We start from the raw sequence: 14,996 nt of genomic DNA on the forward strand, positions 1-14,996 counted from the left end.
ACTGTTTGGCTGAGCACTGTTCAGACTGTTTACTTTTAAAGACTTGATTTATTCCTCTCAGGTTGAGTTATGCAAGTCTTTTGGTGACCCTTCAAAACCCAAAGCGTGGAGTAAGCACTCTCAGAAGGCCCCTGCCTCGGAAAAGCAGCCCGAGAAACCTGTGACAAGTGCAGCTCCTGCAGGCACAAAGAAAGTAAGTCTTGCTTTTTTTCTGTGAGAATCTGACGAGCGTCAGTGACTTGGCAGAGAGAGGGATAGCCGGGTGTGTGGGAAAGGGGATCGAGTAGCTGGGACAGCTGATGTTGGAGGTTCTGGCATTTTCTGCCTTACGACCTATGTTCCCTGGACCCTTAGGTTACCGGAGAAGTGATATTGCCCCTGCTGCTAATAAGGCTTTCTAAATACGGTTTCTCTTCCTAGAAAAAAAAGAAGAAAGACCCTGCAGAAGGCTTAAAGGAGGTGAGTTAAGTTTCAGTTCCAATCCCTACATAATTGCTAACTTATATTAAAAGCAGGAATAATATAGTGTGGTTTTTTTTTCTGTATTGCTTTCATTGCTGTCAGTTCAGGCAAGAAGTATGACGTAAAGAACTCCACGAGAGTCAATTCTGTTGTAACAAACCACGATTCTGATAATCCCAGTGTTAGAAATTGATTATTATTGTGTTAATCGTTAACCACTCCTCTGTGAACAAACACTGCATCCAGGACAAACCTGTTTCAACAACTGTGTTTTCAAGCCACGTGCAAGTTTTGTTACGTTTGACTTACGCACTTTTTCCTTCTTTAATGTTTTCTTTTTTTTTCCTTAAAGCGCTTTCTAAAGAGTAAGTACAACAAGAAGGTATAGGGCTGAGAGATTGGGAGGATGTTAGTGACTTTAAGTGTTCACCTTGTATAAAGTGGACTCCCCTTCATGAGTTTTCCCCCTGTTGCTGGAAATGAGCTGTCTTTGAATTTAAACTTGCTACTACCTCTCCTCTGTCTGTCTTCACAGTTTGTCTGCTTGGTTTATTTTTCAACAGCTGGAAGGGGATGAAACATTCCAGGAGTTCTTGGTGGTTCACCAGAAGCGGTCTCAGGTGGCCACCTGGGCTAATGACACTTTGGCAGAAAAGCCCAAGAAGGAAAAGTCAAAGGCAGCGGCTGATTATCTGAACTTCGATTCAGACGAGTCTGAGGATCTGAGTGAGGAGGAGAGGGGTGGGAATGAACCCTCTGAAGATGAGGAGGAAACCAAAGGTACCAAAAGGAGCCATCTTTGCTCATCTTTCTCTCTGAATGTCGGTGTCCTGCCTACAAACAGAGACAGTGTAATCAGAAGGTAGCTTCCCCAAACGTGGAAAAATGCAGTTTCTGGTATTAAGTGGATGGCATTTGTGCTTTCTCCTGAAAGCCTAGGAAGAGTAATAGGGGAAACGTCTCTCCCTTAGTGCTGGCCTAGCCTGTGGCCCCTTTCATTGCCAGCATTTCCAAAGCTGGATGTGGTTTCTTTTTATTTAGTAGCCCTTAACTGGTATCTGTGGACATGGTCTGCCTTTGATGCATGTTTCTGAAAATGTTGGTGTGTCCTCGGGCTCTGTCAGAGTTGATGGGAATGGCCGGAGTTCGGTGTGTTAGATCCTAGAAGGAAAACTATCTAGTGGAGTGCTGGGATGACTTAGACTGAGAAATCTGGGCTGTAATCTGGGATTTTTAGTCTCTGGTGTTCTTGCACCAGTGATGAATGTGGTTTGGGAGCCATCCTTGCTCCCTGTGTGGTATTGCCTTACGTTCGTTTGAAGTAAATGGCATCTTGCCTGCTGCTCTTTGCCTCTGTTCGGGTAACTAATGTGTAGGTGTGGTCGGTCGATCTCTGGGGATGGACGGATGGTGTTTTGGAGAAATGGCTTCCTTTGTCTTTTACCATGCAGAACTAAACTGAACAATTCTCTGGACTCCAGAACAACTCTCTGGAGTCCATTTGAAGTATTTAGTTAAAACGGAGACAAAATAATCCATGAAATGCCTCAAGCTCCTTTCTAATTTGTTTTATATAAGAACTGTTGCTTTTAAAAAAGAAAAAAGAAACAGCAGTCCAGACATGTCAGTGTGAAAGCGCTGATTTAAAATTGCTCTGCTATTTTCAAGTCTTTCCTTCATGCAGAAAGGGTAGAGGAGAGTAAGTTGGTTCTAGTGATTGTGTCTGTACTCACATTTTACCTGGTTGAGGAGAAAGCAGCAGTATCGATGCAAAACTTCAATCTTTTTTCTGACAGCAAAGAAAGGCCAGGAGAAGAAGGCAGCTGCCAGGGAAGACCTCTCAGATATGGATTACCTGAAATCTAAAGTAGTGAAGGATTCGTCCTCCTCTGGCACAGAAGAAGAAACAGACAGTGAAGAGATGGAAGGTGAGAGTGAGGAGGACTCAGACACTATAGAAACTGTCAGCACCCACACAGAAAAAAGGGGGAAGGCAAAAGCCCAGAAACCACAGCAAGAGTCACCGGCAGGGAAGAAGAAAAAAGGATCCACGCTACAGGTATTGTTGAATTATATTTTGTCTGCCTTAAAGCAGGAACTTCATGGGGTAGTACATTCTCATTGGTTGCTCCAAGGATGAGATGGAAAGCTTGAAATCTGCAAGACCCCCAGGTACCAGCTTTGTTGGTGCACTTGGTGGGAGACATTAAAAAAAGTTTGTCAGATATCTTTTCAGTGCTGACTGAATTTCCCTTTTTGGAAACTAGGGCTTTTTAAGAAGTGCTGTTAGTGCACTTTTCAGAGGCTCTTCTCTCTTTCCCGTGCCTATCTCTGTGTCTGCAGAGGTTGCTTTTTAGCAGTTATTTGAACATCCCAGTCAAACTTTGCACCCTCATCCAGCAACTCCTGCCCAGGCTGATGCAATTGAGAGAATCTCTTGGTTTTTGTCTCAGACCTCCTGCTTGCTGGGCAAAATCAGCTTGTTGTGCTGTGACTTTTACTGTTTTTCATTCAGCTGCTTTGTTTTTTCTCTCCTTCTGTGCAGCAGAAGAACCAGGTCAGCTTGGGAGAAGCAAGCATGCCATACACAGTGAAACTGCATGGTGCCCCTTTGAACATCACTGAGGTGAGCTTCGTTCCCAAGCTGGGAATGATCGTTCAAGGCTGTTCCCAGTTTATAACTCAACCAAATCTTTGCAGAGGCCCCTTTCTTCACTCAGTGGAGCTGTGCTGAGGGTTGTATGGGCAGCCAGAGAAGCTTTTTACCTGGCTTTGTGCAGAAATGCTCTATGTTGCATGTGATGTTTTTATAGTGCTTATTAAAAAAAAAAAAGTCTGAAACCTACTTCCTGTATCTGAGAACTCATTTAAGCAATTCTAATTCTTCCTGCAGCAAAAGATTCGAGAATTCTTCTTGCCTCTGAAGCCAGTGGCAATCCGGATAGGAAAAAATGCCCAGGGGAAAAACACAGGTAATGTGTAAATGTTGAAGGGAGTTGGATCTGTGACTTGGAGGACCTCTGAATCACACCACTGCTCTTTCCATCTGTAGTTCTAAATTGCTGGCTCGTGCCCTGATTCTTACAGACCTTTCTGTGACTTTGCAGCTCACCTGCCCTAGTTGCCGTCCGTAGGATGCCGTGGGCAGAGTAACGTTGGCTGTGCTCCCTTAGGGTACTGCAGCATACAGCAGCAGGAGCCTTTTTCTTTCGTCTGGCCCTGGAGCTTTCCTAAACATCCCAAACCGTGCCAAGGAAAGGTCCCTTCCTCTGGGAAGGGCTGCTGCTGCCAGTCCGTCTGTAACCAAGGTGGGCTTCTGAGGAGCTGCGGTTACTGGAGGTACCCGTCAGAAATAGCAGGTCCTCGGAGCTGGCAGGGAACTTTGCCTGCTGTTTTTCTTTCATAGCCTAAGAGCAGAGGCACCTTTTCTTTGCTCTTGACGGCTTGGAGACACCTGTGAAAGCCTACTGCAGCTGTTAAATTGGGCTTGTTTGGTTTGTACGTAGAGAATGGGCTATTAAAAGGCAGCCTTCCAGTCTGATGGGGCTGTTTTCAGGCTGGATTGAAACTTTAATGGGACCCGAATGCTTTATCTATAGGAATCTATATTTAAAAAGCCTGATTCACCCTTAATTAGCCAATTAGTGACTCTGTGCCCCACATGATGCTCAGCTGAACCTTTCCTTCCTCCAAGGTTATGTCTTTGTTGACTTGAAGAGTGAAGCAGAAGTGCAAAGGGCCTTGAAACGGAAAAAAGAATGCCTAGGTAAGGGCTGTTTGTTCCTTCTCTTTCCGGCTGCTGTCGATGGCAGGGTGCTCAGCTGCTGAAGTGTTCCCTGCGGAAGAATCTCCCATTGCTTCAGTTTTTCCCAGGCAGATGGTGGGGGTGGTTTGCTCTGCGCTGCTGACGTGGGATAACCAGGTGCTATGTCAGTGCCATCAGGAGCAGCTTAGACTTGGCAGCGGACTGAGCCGTGTGCTCCTTGGCTCTTGTTTCTTGCCACGTGCCTGAAGCGTAGCTTGCTCTTGGCATAAAAATGGTATCGTTTAAGTCTAGGTGGGATACTGCAGGGGGTTTGTAGAAATGATTCTGTAAATCTGTGTTTGAAACATGCTCCTGGCCTGGTCTGTAGTGGAACTGCTCAACTTATACTTGTAAAAAAAACCCATGTAGGAAGGGAACACGTGCTTAGAAGCCTGTGGACAAGGCTGACAGAGGCAGAAGTGTTGGAGCTCTGAAGGAGAAGGAGGCTGTGCAGCTGGCTAGCAAGCATTATTCTGCTTTTCATGAAGACTAATCTCTCGCAGCCCTCATCCTTTTGTTTAATCAGGCAGAGTTCTGCTCAGAGATTTTTTTCGAGTTGTAATTGCCTGTGTCTGCCGTAAGCCCAGGCTCTGAACTCATTGGTACAGATTGCCCGTGGCCTTGGGAATCATCTAACGTGCTTGTGTTTGCGGACTAGGTGGGCGATACGTCGAGGTGTTCCGATGTGGGAATACCCCAAAAGAAACTGTTCCAGCAAAAACTGACGACAAGCCGTGGCAACGAAGGAAGAGGGACGATGAGGAAGAAGAGGACTTGTCTGAATCGGGAAGGCTCTTTGTCAGGAATCTGCCATTTACCAGCACCGAGGAGGACTTAGAGAAGATCTTCTCCAAGTATGGTGCGTACTTGCTGCGGGGCTGGGACAGACGTTTGCTTGGTGGGAGCGGATGTGTGAGGCTCCGTGTCCTACACCTCATCGTTATTGTCCGGTGTGACGGGGTGTGGTTGCTTGGCCTTGAAACCGATCCTGGTGCTCTTGCGCTTAGCTCAAAGCATGCTGTGTGTGTGCCCTCATTCCTCATCACATCTCGAACGCAGCAGTAAAAGCTCTTGCCAGTCAGTCTCAGAGTCCGGGTGGGATGGGATGTGAAGGAGGGGAGGGTAGCTGAAATTACTTGCTGCGTGAAACACTGATCACGCGGGACACTTCTAGATTTTGTAGGTAAGGGGTGAATTTCTGAGTCCCCCAAATTCCTGTTCGTGTTTGGCATGTGAGGTGGGAGCTTCGAGCTTCCCTTTTTACTCGAAGTTAGGCAAATCTAAGTTTCTCTTGGCATGAGAGTGTCCTGGGGGAGACGGAGGGTTAGGTTGTGGAAATCCTTGTTCCTGACTTAAGATGAAGAAGGCAAGTTCTAAGCAGCTGCATTTGTGTGGCCAGGAGGTGCCAGTTCAGAGTGCTGTTGTGAGCTGTGATGGCTGTGCCAGGACATCTCTCACAGAAAGGCCTTTCCTCTCGCAGGGCCCCTCTCGGACATCCATTTCCCTATAGACAGACTGACCAAGAAGCCCAAAGGATTTGCTTTCATCACCTACATGATGCCCGAGCACGCGGTGAAGGCCTATGCAGAAATGGACGGGCAGGTGTTCCAGGTACAGCCACCGATGGGTTTCCTGTGCTGGGAGGGTGTTTGTTGCCCCTGTGCTTTGCCGAACGGGGATCCTTTGGGTGATCAGGGGCGGAGGCAATTCTGCCTTGCTCTGAGAACACAGTCCCTTCTGGTAGGGCAGCCTGGTGTGAACAGCTTCAGGGGTTCCTGAGCTAGAGGAAGGAGGTCTGAGTCTGTCAGGTACTGCCTGGCTACTCTTAATTGCAGTAATGCCTTCTCTGGGGAGGAAGGTTCCCTCTTTCACCTAGTTCACTTGACTAGGAAAGGTGCCTGAAAGTTTCTTCCCTTTGCTTACTTAGTTCATGAGTTTCTTTTGGGTTATTTCAAAGCTTCTTGACCACTTCTTCCTTCCTTCTAGGGTAGAATGATGCACCTTTTACCCTCCACAATCAAAAAGGAACAAATTGAAGATGCGGATGCAGACGAATCTTCTTCCTACAAAAAGCAGAAAGAGGCCAAGGAAAAAGCCAACAGTGCCAGGTACAAAGGTGTCTTTTAGCACAATATGATGATACAGCCTGCCAAATTCCCAAATGGCCAGAATGCATCTTTGCAGGGGATGTAGAGGTTACCAGAGCCAATAAAGCATTTATTGTGCGCCTTTCTGATTCTTTTCTCTCTTACCTACTTGACTCCTCTCTCCAAGTAGCTCTAGTAGTTCAGTGAGTAGCACAAATTGAGAGAGACATGGGATTCGGTGGCTCTGCTTAGGAGTTTCTCTGGTGCCTAACGGACGTTGGTCTGGTGCTGTAACTCTTTGTGGGTAGTGGTTTCAGATCAGTTTGGTCTTTGTCTTCCACTTGGCCACGTATATTTCTAAAACTTGCAGGAATTTTGGGTTATCTTCCTCTGCAACATATTGGTTTGAAAGTTTATGATATCTTCAGACTTTATGGGGAAGGAGTGCAGCCTTGCTTGCACAGGCTTTGTGTTTTTAAGAAACCAGATGAAAAAAATGTGTTCCTCTGAGCCAACATCTGAACTTCCAGCTGTAACTGTGTGGCTGTGCCTAATGACCTGCTAGGGAAGAAGAGCTAAGATGCCAGCACTGCTGCCTTGGTTTGCTCTCCAGTCATGTTTCCCTCATTCTGTTCCTTCTCTAAGGGTCTTCTACCCTTCTTTCCCTCTAACTTATTATCCTGGCTGCTAGTGGTGGCATGCAAAGCTGTTTTTTTCCCAGGGCCATCGAGCAGAGAGATGCCAGTGGAGGAAGACTGCAAGGCTTTGAACCTGGCTTTTTTCTCTCTGCAGCTCTCACAACTGGAACACATTGTTTGTGGGGACAAATGCTGTGGCTGATGCCATTGCTCAGAAGTACAACGCTTCGAAAAGCCAAGTGCTGGATCACGTGAGTTGGTTATTGATCAGCGGGGATGGGAGATCACTTTCCTACCTGTTTTCTCAGGGCCAGGACCTGCCTGATGGTCTTGTGCAGCAAAAGCTGCTGCTCAATCATGAGCGCCATACAGGCTGAAAGATCAGTGATCCTGTAGCCTCTCTGTGGGGGACAATCCCTTCGTCACTGGAAGACAAAATGACGTTTCTTCTCCCATTTCTTCTCCCCATTCTCCCCTATATCTGCTTTTCTGTGGCTGAATTTTGTGTTTGTACGTGACTGGAAGTTGATGGGAATTTCCAGCTTTCCACTCAGCCACTCCCAGCAGATTCAGAGGAGCTGGAGCATTTTGCCTTCAAGCTCTCTACCAAATTCCTGATGCTTTTAAGAGCAGCAGGAGCAACAGTTGCTCAGCACCTTCCTGGATCAGGCCGTTTACTTCCCTGCTTTGACCACTGTCACATTGCTAACTGATGTTCTTGCCTGCAGGAGAGCAAAGACAGCGTGGCAGTGAGGGTCGCTCTGGGAGAAACCGAGCTGGTCCAGGAAATTCGCCGGTTCCTAATCGAAAACGGAGTCAGCCTGGATTCCTTCAGTCAGGTGAGATGCCCAGCTGGAGGCAGCAAATAGGACCTGCCTCTTCTATGGTTGCCTAGTCCTGACATCCTCAGCTCTCTCTGAAATTGATTAATCCTCATCATCTTGCAGGATTGAACTCTTGAAAGAGTTAGGAAACCTTCTGAACACTCGCAAAATGCGGCTGTGCTTGGGATGGTTGAAATACGTGCTGCATGGCTTTCTAAAATCCCGTCTCCCCTTTCTCTTTTCCCCGCACCAAACGTGGCAGGCCTCTGGCAAGCGGAGTAAAACCGTGATCCTGGTCAAGAACCTCCCCGCCAGCACGAGCGTGTCAGAGCTGGAGGTCCTTTTTGGCAAGCACGGCAGCCTGGGCCGGGTGCTGCTCCCGGCAGGAGGCATCACAGCCATCGTGGAGTTCCTGGAACCAACTGAGGCCAAGCAAGCGTTCACCAGGCTGGCTTACTCCAAGGTGAGCCTGGCCAGGGGCAGGCAGCTGCCTGGAGAGCGTGGGTCCTGGCTAATTATGGAGCTGCAGAAAGGAGTGCTTGTAAAGTGTGAGATGGGGGTTTGGAGGATGTGAGTTCTCAGTCACTGCTATCCTGTAATAATTCCTCTGTGTCCTGGGAGAGGGTTTCTGATACTTCTTGCGTTAGGGGAGTGTGGTACTGACGCCCAGAGCTCCCCTTGGAGCTTGTTTGCCCAGCTGTGGCCTTGCTCCTTGACCTCTGGGTGCCGTTTGGCAGGCTGCCCCTGTGTGAGGTTGGATACATCTTCTCCTTCAGTGGAAGATAGTTGAGCCAGGCAAAAAGGTTGCTTAGCTTTCTTACTGCTGTTTTCCGTAAGTGTGTCTGAGTGGAAAAACTCAGAGCAGAGCTTTTTGCATGTCTTACCTTCTTCGTGTTTCTCCTGTGTTCTCTTCAGTTTCACTCCACGCCACTGTATCTGGAGTGGGCTCCGATGGCTGTCTTCTCCAGCCCAGCCCCCCAGAAAAAAACCACAGAGGCTCCAGAAAAGGAGGGAGAAGCAAGCCTGGTACCTGGTAAGAGCTTTAACTTCGGGTCACTCCCCTGCTGCATTCTGTCTAAAGCAGCAATGCTGATGTTCCTGAACTTTTTGGTAGGGAACCATTCTCTTGATGTCCTCTGTGTGGTTTTCAGGGTCCCCTAAGAACACAGCTGCGGTGTGTCCCACACAAGCACTGGGCTCCGTCCTGTCTCTGCACTCCCCACCTCCTGGATGAGTCGGGGGCAGCGTGGTGCTGCCCACAGCACACAAGCCAGTTGGCCTGGGCTGATGGGAGGAGATTTTTGGGCCGGGCTGGGCAGCAGCCATCAGGAGAGCTGTAGCTGTCTTCTTTGAGCCCGACCTGCCCCCCTGAGCGTGGCTTTGAGGTGGCTGCGTGCTGTGCAAGGCCACGCTCCCTGTCTGTGGGCAGCCAGCTTGCCACAGCTGGCAGCAGTGGATGGAGCAGCTGACGTGCCTGTGTCAGATCGAGGGTCCCTGTGCTCGTTTCTCTGTGCTCCTGTGTCAAGCCCTGCTGTATGCTTTTGTCTGGGTGATTTTCCACTGCCACAAGGGCACAACCTTCCCTCCACCAGCAGACTCTTTCTCCCCATCCCAGGGGCTATGACAATTAAATCTTGCCTGTATGTTTAAAACCTTTCAAGATCCTTTGAACCTTAAAAAAAAAAAAAAAAAAAAAGGGGCGGGGGGGGGCTGGAGAAGCATGGCTTTATGTAGGTTTGTTTTGCTGGAAGCTATTTCAGGACTCTGAGGTTTGGGGAGGGGGGAGAAAAGCTGATGAAAAGCCTCTTCCTGGGCTGCTGTTCTGCGTGTGGGTCACAGGGGACAGCCGGAGCCCGGGGGAGCTGGGGGGGCTGCTTTATCTCCCTGTAACCGAGACCCTCACCTCGAGATAAAGGGCTTTAAGCGCAGGAGCTCCTGGAAGGCTGCTTGGGGCTGATAATGGTCTTTGCTGCCAGCCTCTGGCGCTCTGCGTCTGGGAGAGGGAAGGGAGGGGATGCGCGGTAAACTCCTCGCCTCGCTCACAAAAGGGCTTCAGGCGGCGGCGCGTGGCGGCCTCTCATTGTGCCAGCCACAGATGGAGGCACCTTTTCATCCCACCCTGTCTCACTAAATCTCTTCCCTCCCCGTTCCTCCGGCGAGTTGCCTTCAGAGGCGATGAGTTTTTTCCATACCTTGGTGGCAGATTCCTCACGGGCTGGGATGAGGAGAGTTTGGCCACCCGACCGAAAAGGTTTGGGCTGCGTGGTGTCAGAGGCAGGGAGGGCAACCAGATGGAGCCCTGTGGGGAAAGGCAGCTCTTGAAATAGAGCTGGGGGGTCTCTGAGCACCCCTGACCCCATGCAGGTTTATCTCATGCAAAGTGAGAGAAATAAGCCCAGGAAAATCATCGAGGGGGCGGTGGTAATGCCAAAGGGAGGTGCTTAGCTTGGTCCCCCTGAGCACAGCATCAGGTGTGCTGTCCCCTACGCTGTAGGGGATGAAGCTAGTGTGAAAATCCAGGTTGTTTAGCAAGGAAAGGAGTCGGAGAGCCAATGGATGACAGCTTGTCTCTATACTCTGTTGTCGAGGAAGCCCCTTCGTGTGCTGACGGGGAAGTCAGGATTTTGCATCCTGCAGATAAGTGTTAGCAGGAGGCGAGGTTGTAGAGCAGCGCAGAAGCGTGTTCAAGGCTGAGGCCCCTTGCCTAGTTCAGCAGTGTCTGGCGAGGGTGGATGTGAGGGTGTTTGGGTGCTGGGGAAGCAGGTTTGTGGAGTTTCTGCGTTCAGAGAACAGGCAGTACCTTAGTTTCCACAGTTGACGTGTTCACACACCGTGTGCTGAGCTTGCCTCAGTCCCTGTTCACCCACAAAGAGCCAAGAGAGGATTGGTCCGTTCCTGCTCGAACGCTGGCTCACAGCTGGGGCAGGGGGCAAGCTCGCCCCAAATTCAGCTTTGTTACACCTCACAGCGTCGTGTTTGTTCTTGTTGTACCAGGTGACGATGACACGGCCACAGCTGTCGAGGGCTCAGAGGAAACAGCAGCACAGGAGGAGGAGGAAGAGGATGAAGAGGAGGATGAGGAAGAAGAAGAGAGCGTGCCAGGGTGTACCTTGTTCATCAAAAACCTCAACTTCGCCACCACAGAAGACACCCTGAACGAGGTAAGCCGTGAGCAAAGGGTGGGGGCTGCGTTTTACTTAGCACAGGCCACTCAGGTGGGATGGGAGGGGGCTGGAGGTCAGACTGGGCTGCTTGCTGGAGTAAACCCCTTACTCCCTGCAGGGGCTCAAAGGAAGGGCTCTGCTGGGCTGCGGAGGGCCAGGGGAAAGCTGTTTTCCACCTTGTTGTGCCAAGGATAGTGTCCAAAGGAGTTCAGTTGCAGACAGTACGGGCTAATGAAGGGAAGAAGAGGGAGCCCTGGATTGTACTGGGGCTGGAAAACTCCACTGAAGAGTTTTCGGCATCAATTAGACAAACGTTTCTGAAACGGTTTTGATGAGGTTTAATTCCACCTTGGGACAGGTGGAGGCAGTAGGAAGTCTTTTAAGACTCCTCGCTTCCTGTGCTTCTCCTTGGGATCAGCCTGAGCAGCTGTGACGCTGCTTTGTGTGCTAAATAAATAAATGGTGATTTCACCGAGGTGTGCTTTTCATCTTCAGTCTTCTACCAACGCAGAGCTGCTTTACCTCAGCAAAGCGCTTGGGAGAGATTGTAGCGTTTCTGAAGCCCCGTGGGATGTTAATAGCGAGGCTGGGAGAAACAGCTGGGAATTCCCATCCCTGCTAATTTCTGTAGCCATGTGCAATGCCACGTTTCATGGGCCAGGAATGCTGGTGGGGTGTTAGTCCCTTCTGGACCCGTGCTCCTCTGCCTTGGGACTGTGGTACTGGTATAGACGTGGTCCAGTGGGCCCTGGGAACAAATATAAATATCAGAGAAAGACTGGGACTTGTCCGTTTTTCCTTTTTTTTATGCTTTGTGGCTACAGTTTTACAGGAGAATCAGATAGCCGGTGTGCTGCTGTAGGGCACCCCCTCCTGCTCAGCTCTGGAAGGAGCTGTTTTCTTGGGACGCCACTGGAGTTGCCCGCCCCTAAGGTCCCTGCCTGGGTGAGAGCATCTTGTAACCTGCAGTGGTCTTCCAGAGCCACCCCAGATCTCAGAGGTTCTGAGGAGGGTTTCCAAGAATACCTGTATTGATATCTTTTTCATTATTTTTTTTTTTTAAAGTCTGCATGTATTTGCACAGAATTAATCTTATAATAGAAAAAGCAGCTGCACTGACTGCTTCTCAGGTGTGCCGGGGGGAAGTGGGCTCGTGAGCTTGTGCTCGTGGCTCTGGAAGAGGGCCACGTTGTCACTCAAGCTGAGCTGTAAGCCTGTGACAAAGAGAACGGAGTCACGTGTCTGAATTCCTTGCAGACGTTCTCCAAAGTGGGAGCTGTGAAGAGCTGCACGATATCCAAGAAGAAAGACAGAGCAGGTACTCTAGATGTTGCTGTTCAATTCCTTCCCTTGGCTGGTTGCTGAGGGCTCAGGTGTGGCGTTGCTTTAGCATTCGTCTAGATGAGCATTTGTGTTCTTGCTGGCGAAGTCTTTTAACATTTCTAGAAGTACGCCTGTTGAAATGGCTGAAAAGAGCCACCAAAAATACACCGGGGTTCAGTCTAGAAGGTTAAGCTCGATTGTGGGCTTTGTGGGGATGTGTGTAGAGGAGCCAACGCCTTCAGGACCACACAAGATGCAAGTTGAAAGGAACCAGCATCATGCACTGGTTGAATCATCGCAGGGCACGCTTGAATCCACAGCAGCAGCCAGGATCTTTGAGGATCCCTGGCTGAGCACCGTGCTGTGTGTGGTTCGTTTGCCATCTCCCTGCCTGCGTCGGTCCCGGCGCGCTGCAGGGACAAGTGGTTGGAGCCGTTGCATTGCCTGCTTGCTTTCCGCGGGGTTGGACGCAGGAAAGGTTTTGCTTAAGGCAAGCACAGCCTGGATGGCCTTTGACTTCATGGCATGGGCGTGGGCAGGCTGGCCCCTTCTCTGGGGTATTACTTTTTGCCTCCCCAGTGTTGACAATCAGCAGTTCAGAGACTTCTTGTGCTCCAAACTGTCCCTGCAGCACGTTGAAGAGCCAGTGCAGGGCACTGCAATTCGTGGTGTGAGTGCGTGTGATGCTGTGGCAGCGAGTTCCCCTAGTCTAGTCAGTGTGCAGCAGCGCTTTCTTCTGGTTTGTTTTTAAACTTTTAACTCTCCTGTTTAATAGCATAGTTTCCTACTAACTTAAGTTCTCTTTCTCTCCTCCTAGGCACTTTGCTTTCCATGGGCTTTGGATTTGTGGAGTACAAGAAGCCAGAGAGTGCTCAGAAAGCCCTGCGCCGGCTCCAGGTAAGCTCAGGTTTGCCTATCCAGGATGAGCTGAGAGACTCAAAATCTGGTTGAGGAACAGGGTGTAAAAGGGACAGTAGCTTGTTCAGAAGGGTGTTTGTTAGCACTGATCCAATGTGGAGGTGGCAGAAAATGTGGAAAGGTGCAAATTTAGTGAGTTTTTATTCTGCCGGGTTTCTTTTGCAGAGGTGACAGAGACCCAGGCCCTCACAAAACGAGAATAACTATTGCTCAGTATTTAGTGCTGTAGAGTTGAGTTTTATCTTCTGTAAATCTGCCAGGGCTTCAGGGTTTTCTAGCCTTATGCCTTCTCCATGACACATGCCACAGGGCTTGGCTGCGCTCCAAGGGAATAACTTGTTCCTGGTGCTGCTAGAACACCACCATTCAAGTCTTGGGTCTGCATTACCTGGGCGAAGCGGGCCAGACAGCTGGAACGATCCCTTTCTAGATAGGTTTGAAGAAATTGCTGGGTTTGTACAATCTGTTCGTGCTCCGTGACCGCAGTCCATGGGTCCCACCTTCAACAGGTGGTGATTTCACGTTCCACAGCCCACGTAGTCTTGGGGTTAGATTTGCGTTCCCAGTTGTTTTGAAAGCAGAATCCTGGGGGAAGGGAGAAAGCAGCAAAGTGGGTATTTTTGCAGACTTTTTTTTTTTTTAATGCTGTATTGGCTACTGACAGCAAATGAGTCATCCCTGGCTCATTCCAGAACAAGCAGTAAGACGCTCCCTGCCTTGAAGAGTTTGCAGTCTGGAGGGAGAGGAAGCAGTAGTCGGAGGCAGTGAAGTGAACTCGCCTCTGCCAGCTTAGTGGCAGAGCTGAGGCTGATCGGCAGGGAGATCAGGGACGCGGGCTGCTGCTTCGGTCGGTCAGGCTGTCTTCAGCCTCATATCAGAAACTTGGCCTTGTTTGAACAGTGTTCAACAGGGAAAAACTTTGATGGGGAGAATGGGAGGAATACGTGGGAAAGAGTAAAGACGTGAAGTGCTGTGCCACTACCTTGGAAGCGTGAAAGCTGTTGTGACTTAATTTTTTTTTTTTTTTTGACTTTTAGGGCTGCATTGTAGATGGACATAAGCTGGAAGTGAAAATCTCGGAGAGAGCTATCAGGTAAAGCTGTCTTACCTCTGTAGCATGGTTACATTTAAGCTGCAGTGGTTCTTGGTAGGTTCTTCATTTCTTAGCCAGCATCTCTGCATCGTGAGGGTTGTGAGCGGTAGCGCTGGTCACACATCAGCTCTTGTTATAATTAAGTGGAGTCACCTTAGTCAGTCTTACTTGAAAAGAAGAAAAATCAGCTGATGTGAAGGTGTTTGCTCAGTAAAAGACATATTTCCAAGTAAAACCCCTAAGCAGCATGCAGTGGTGGGGCCCCGAAAGCGACCCCAAACTGAGAACCAGGCACTTGAGACTTCCACATTCGAGGAAAAGGCTCCTCAAATGCTTTTGCGATGGTGCCTCACAGACAAACCTGTCCGTGGAGGTGTTTCTTGCTGTCAAATAAAGAGGATGACTGACTGAGATTTATACCTTTAATGCTGAAGTCTGAGACTCCTGTCCACTGGGATTTTGGTAATTCGTACCCATGAAGCTGAAAATTAATCCAGGTGTTTGAAGGTGACAGTCAGCACTCAAAAACTGTTGTTTAGGCACTTTGGAAACCCTACCAGAAGAGGTGTCTCTTAAATGTCAAAATTTCTCTGAGAATTTGGTACTTTGGGACCAGAATTCAACAGTTCACAAGCTGCACTTTGTACTTTGCTTCTTTAATGAAGCATCCTCATTCATTCTG

The 14,996-nt window shown here is 49.2% G+C and overlaps 1 protein-coding gene across 1 annotated transcript in view; it reads left to right on the top strand.

Annotated features, from left to right (window-relative positions):
- Positions 1-14,996, top strand: part of RBM19 (RNA binding motif protein 19) — a 61,373-nt gene that overhangs the window by 1,864 nt on the left and 44,513 nt on the right. The window contains exons 3-20 of the mRNA XM_035556840.2: positions 62-193; positions 421-459; positions 1,026-1,242; positions 2,259-2,521; positions 3,008-3,088; positions 3,356-3,434; positions 4,157-4,228; positions 4,926-5,126; positions 5,748-5,878; positions 6,254-6,375; positions 7,147-7,243; positions 7,721-7,831; positions 8,079-8,279; positions 8,732-8,849; positions 10,811-10,977; positions 12,238-12,298; positions 13,121-13,200; positions 14,259-14,314. Of these exons, the coding sequence (XP_035412733.1) occupies positions 62-193; positions 421-459; positions 1,026-1,242; positions 2,259-2,521; positions 3,008-3,088; positions 3,356-3,434; positions 4,157-4,228; positions 4,926-5,126; positions 5,748-5,878; positions 6,254-6,375; positions 7,147-7,243; positions 7,721-7,831; positions 8,079-8,279; positions 8,732-8,849; positions 10,811-10,977; positions 12,238-12,298; positions 13,121-13,200; positions 14,259-14,314 (2,228 nt within the window). The remainder of the gene's footprint in view (positions 1-61; positions 194-420; positions 460-1,025; positions 1,243-2,258; positions 2,522-3,007; positions 3,089-3,355; positions 3,435-4,156; positions 4,229-4,925; positions 5,127-5,747; positions 5,879-6,253; positions 6,376-7,146; positions 7,244-7,720; positions 7,832-8,078; positions 8,280-8,731; positions 8,850-10,810; positions 10,978-12,237; positions 12,299-13,120; positions 13,201-14,258; positions 14,315-14,996) is intronic.

The sequence above is a fragment of the Cygnus atratus genome, chromosome 17 (assembly GCF_013377495.2).
Source record: "Cygnus atratus isolate AKBS03 ecotype Queensland, Australia chromosome 17, CAtr_DNAZoo_HiC_assembly, whole genome shotgun sequence".
Classification (NCBI taxonomy): Eukaryota; Metazoa; Chordata; class Aves; order Anseriformes; family Anatidae; genus Cygnus; species Cygnus atratus.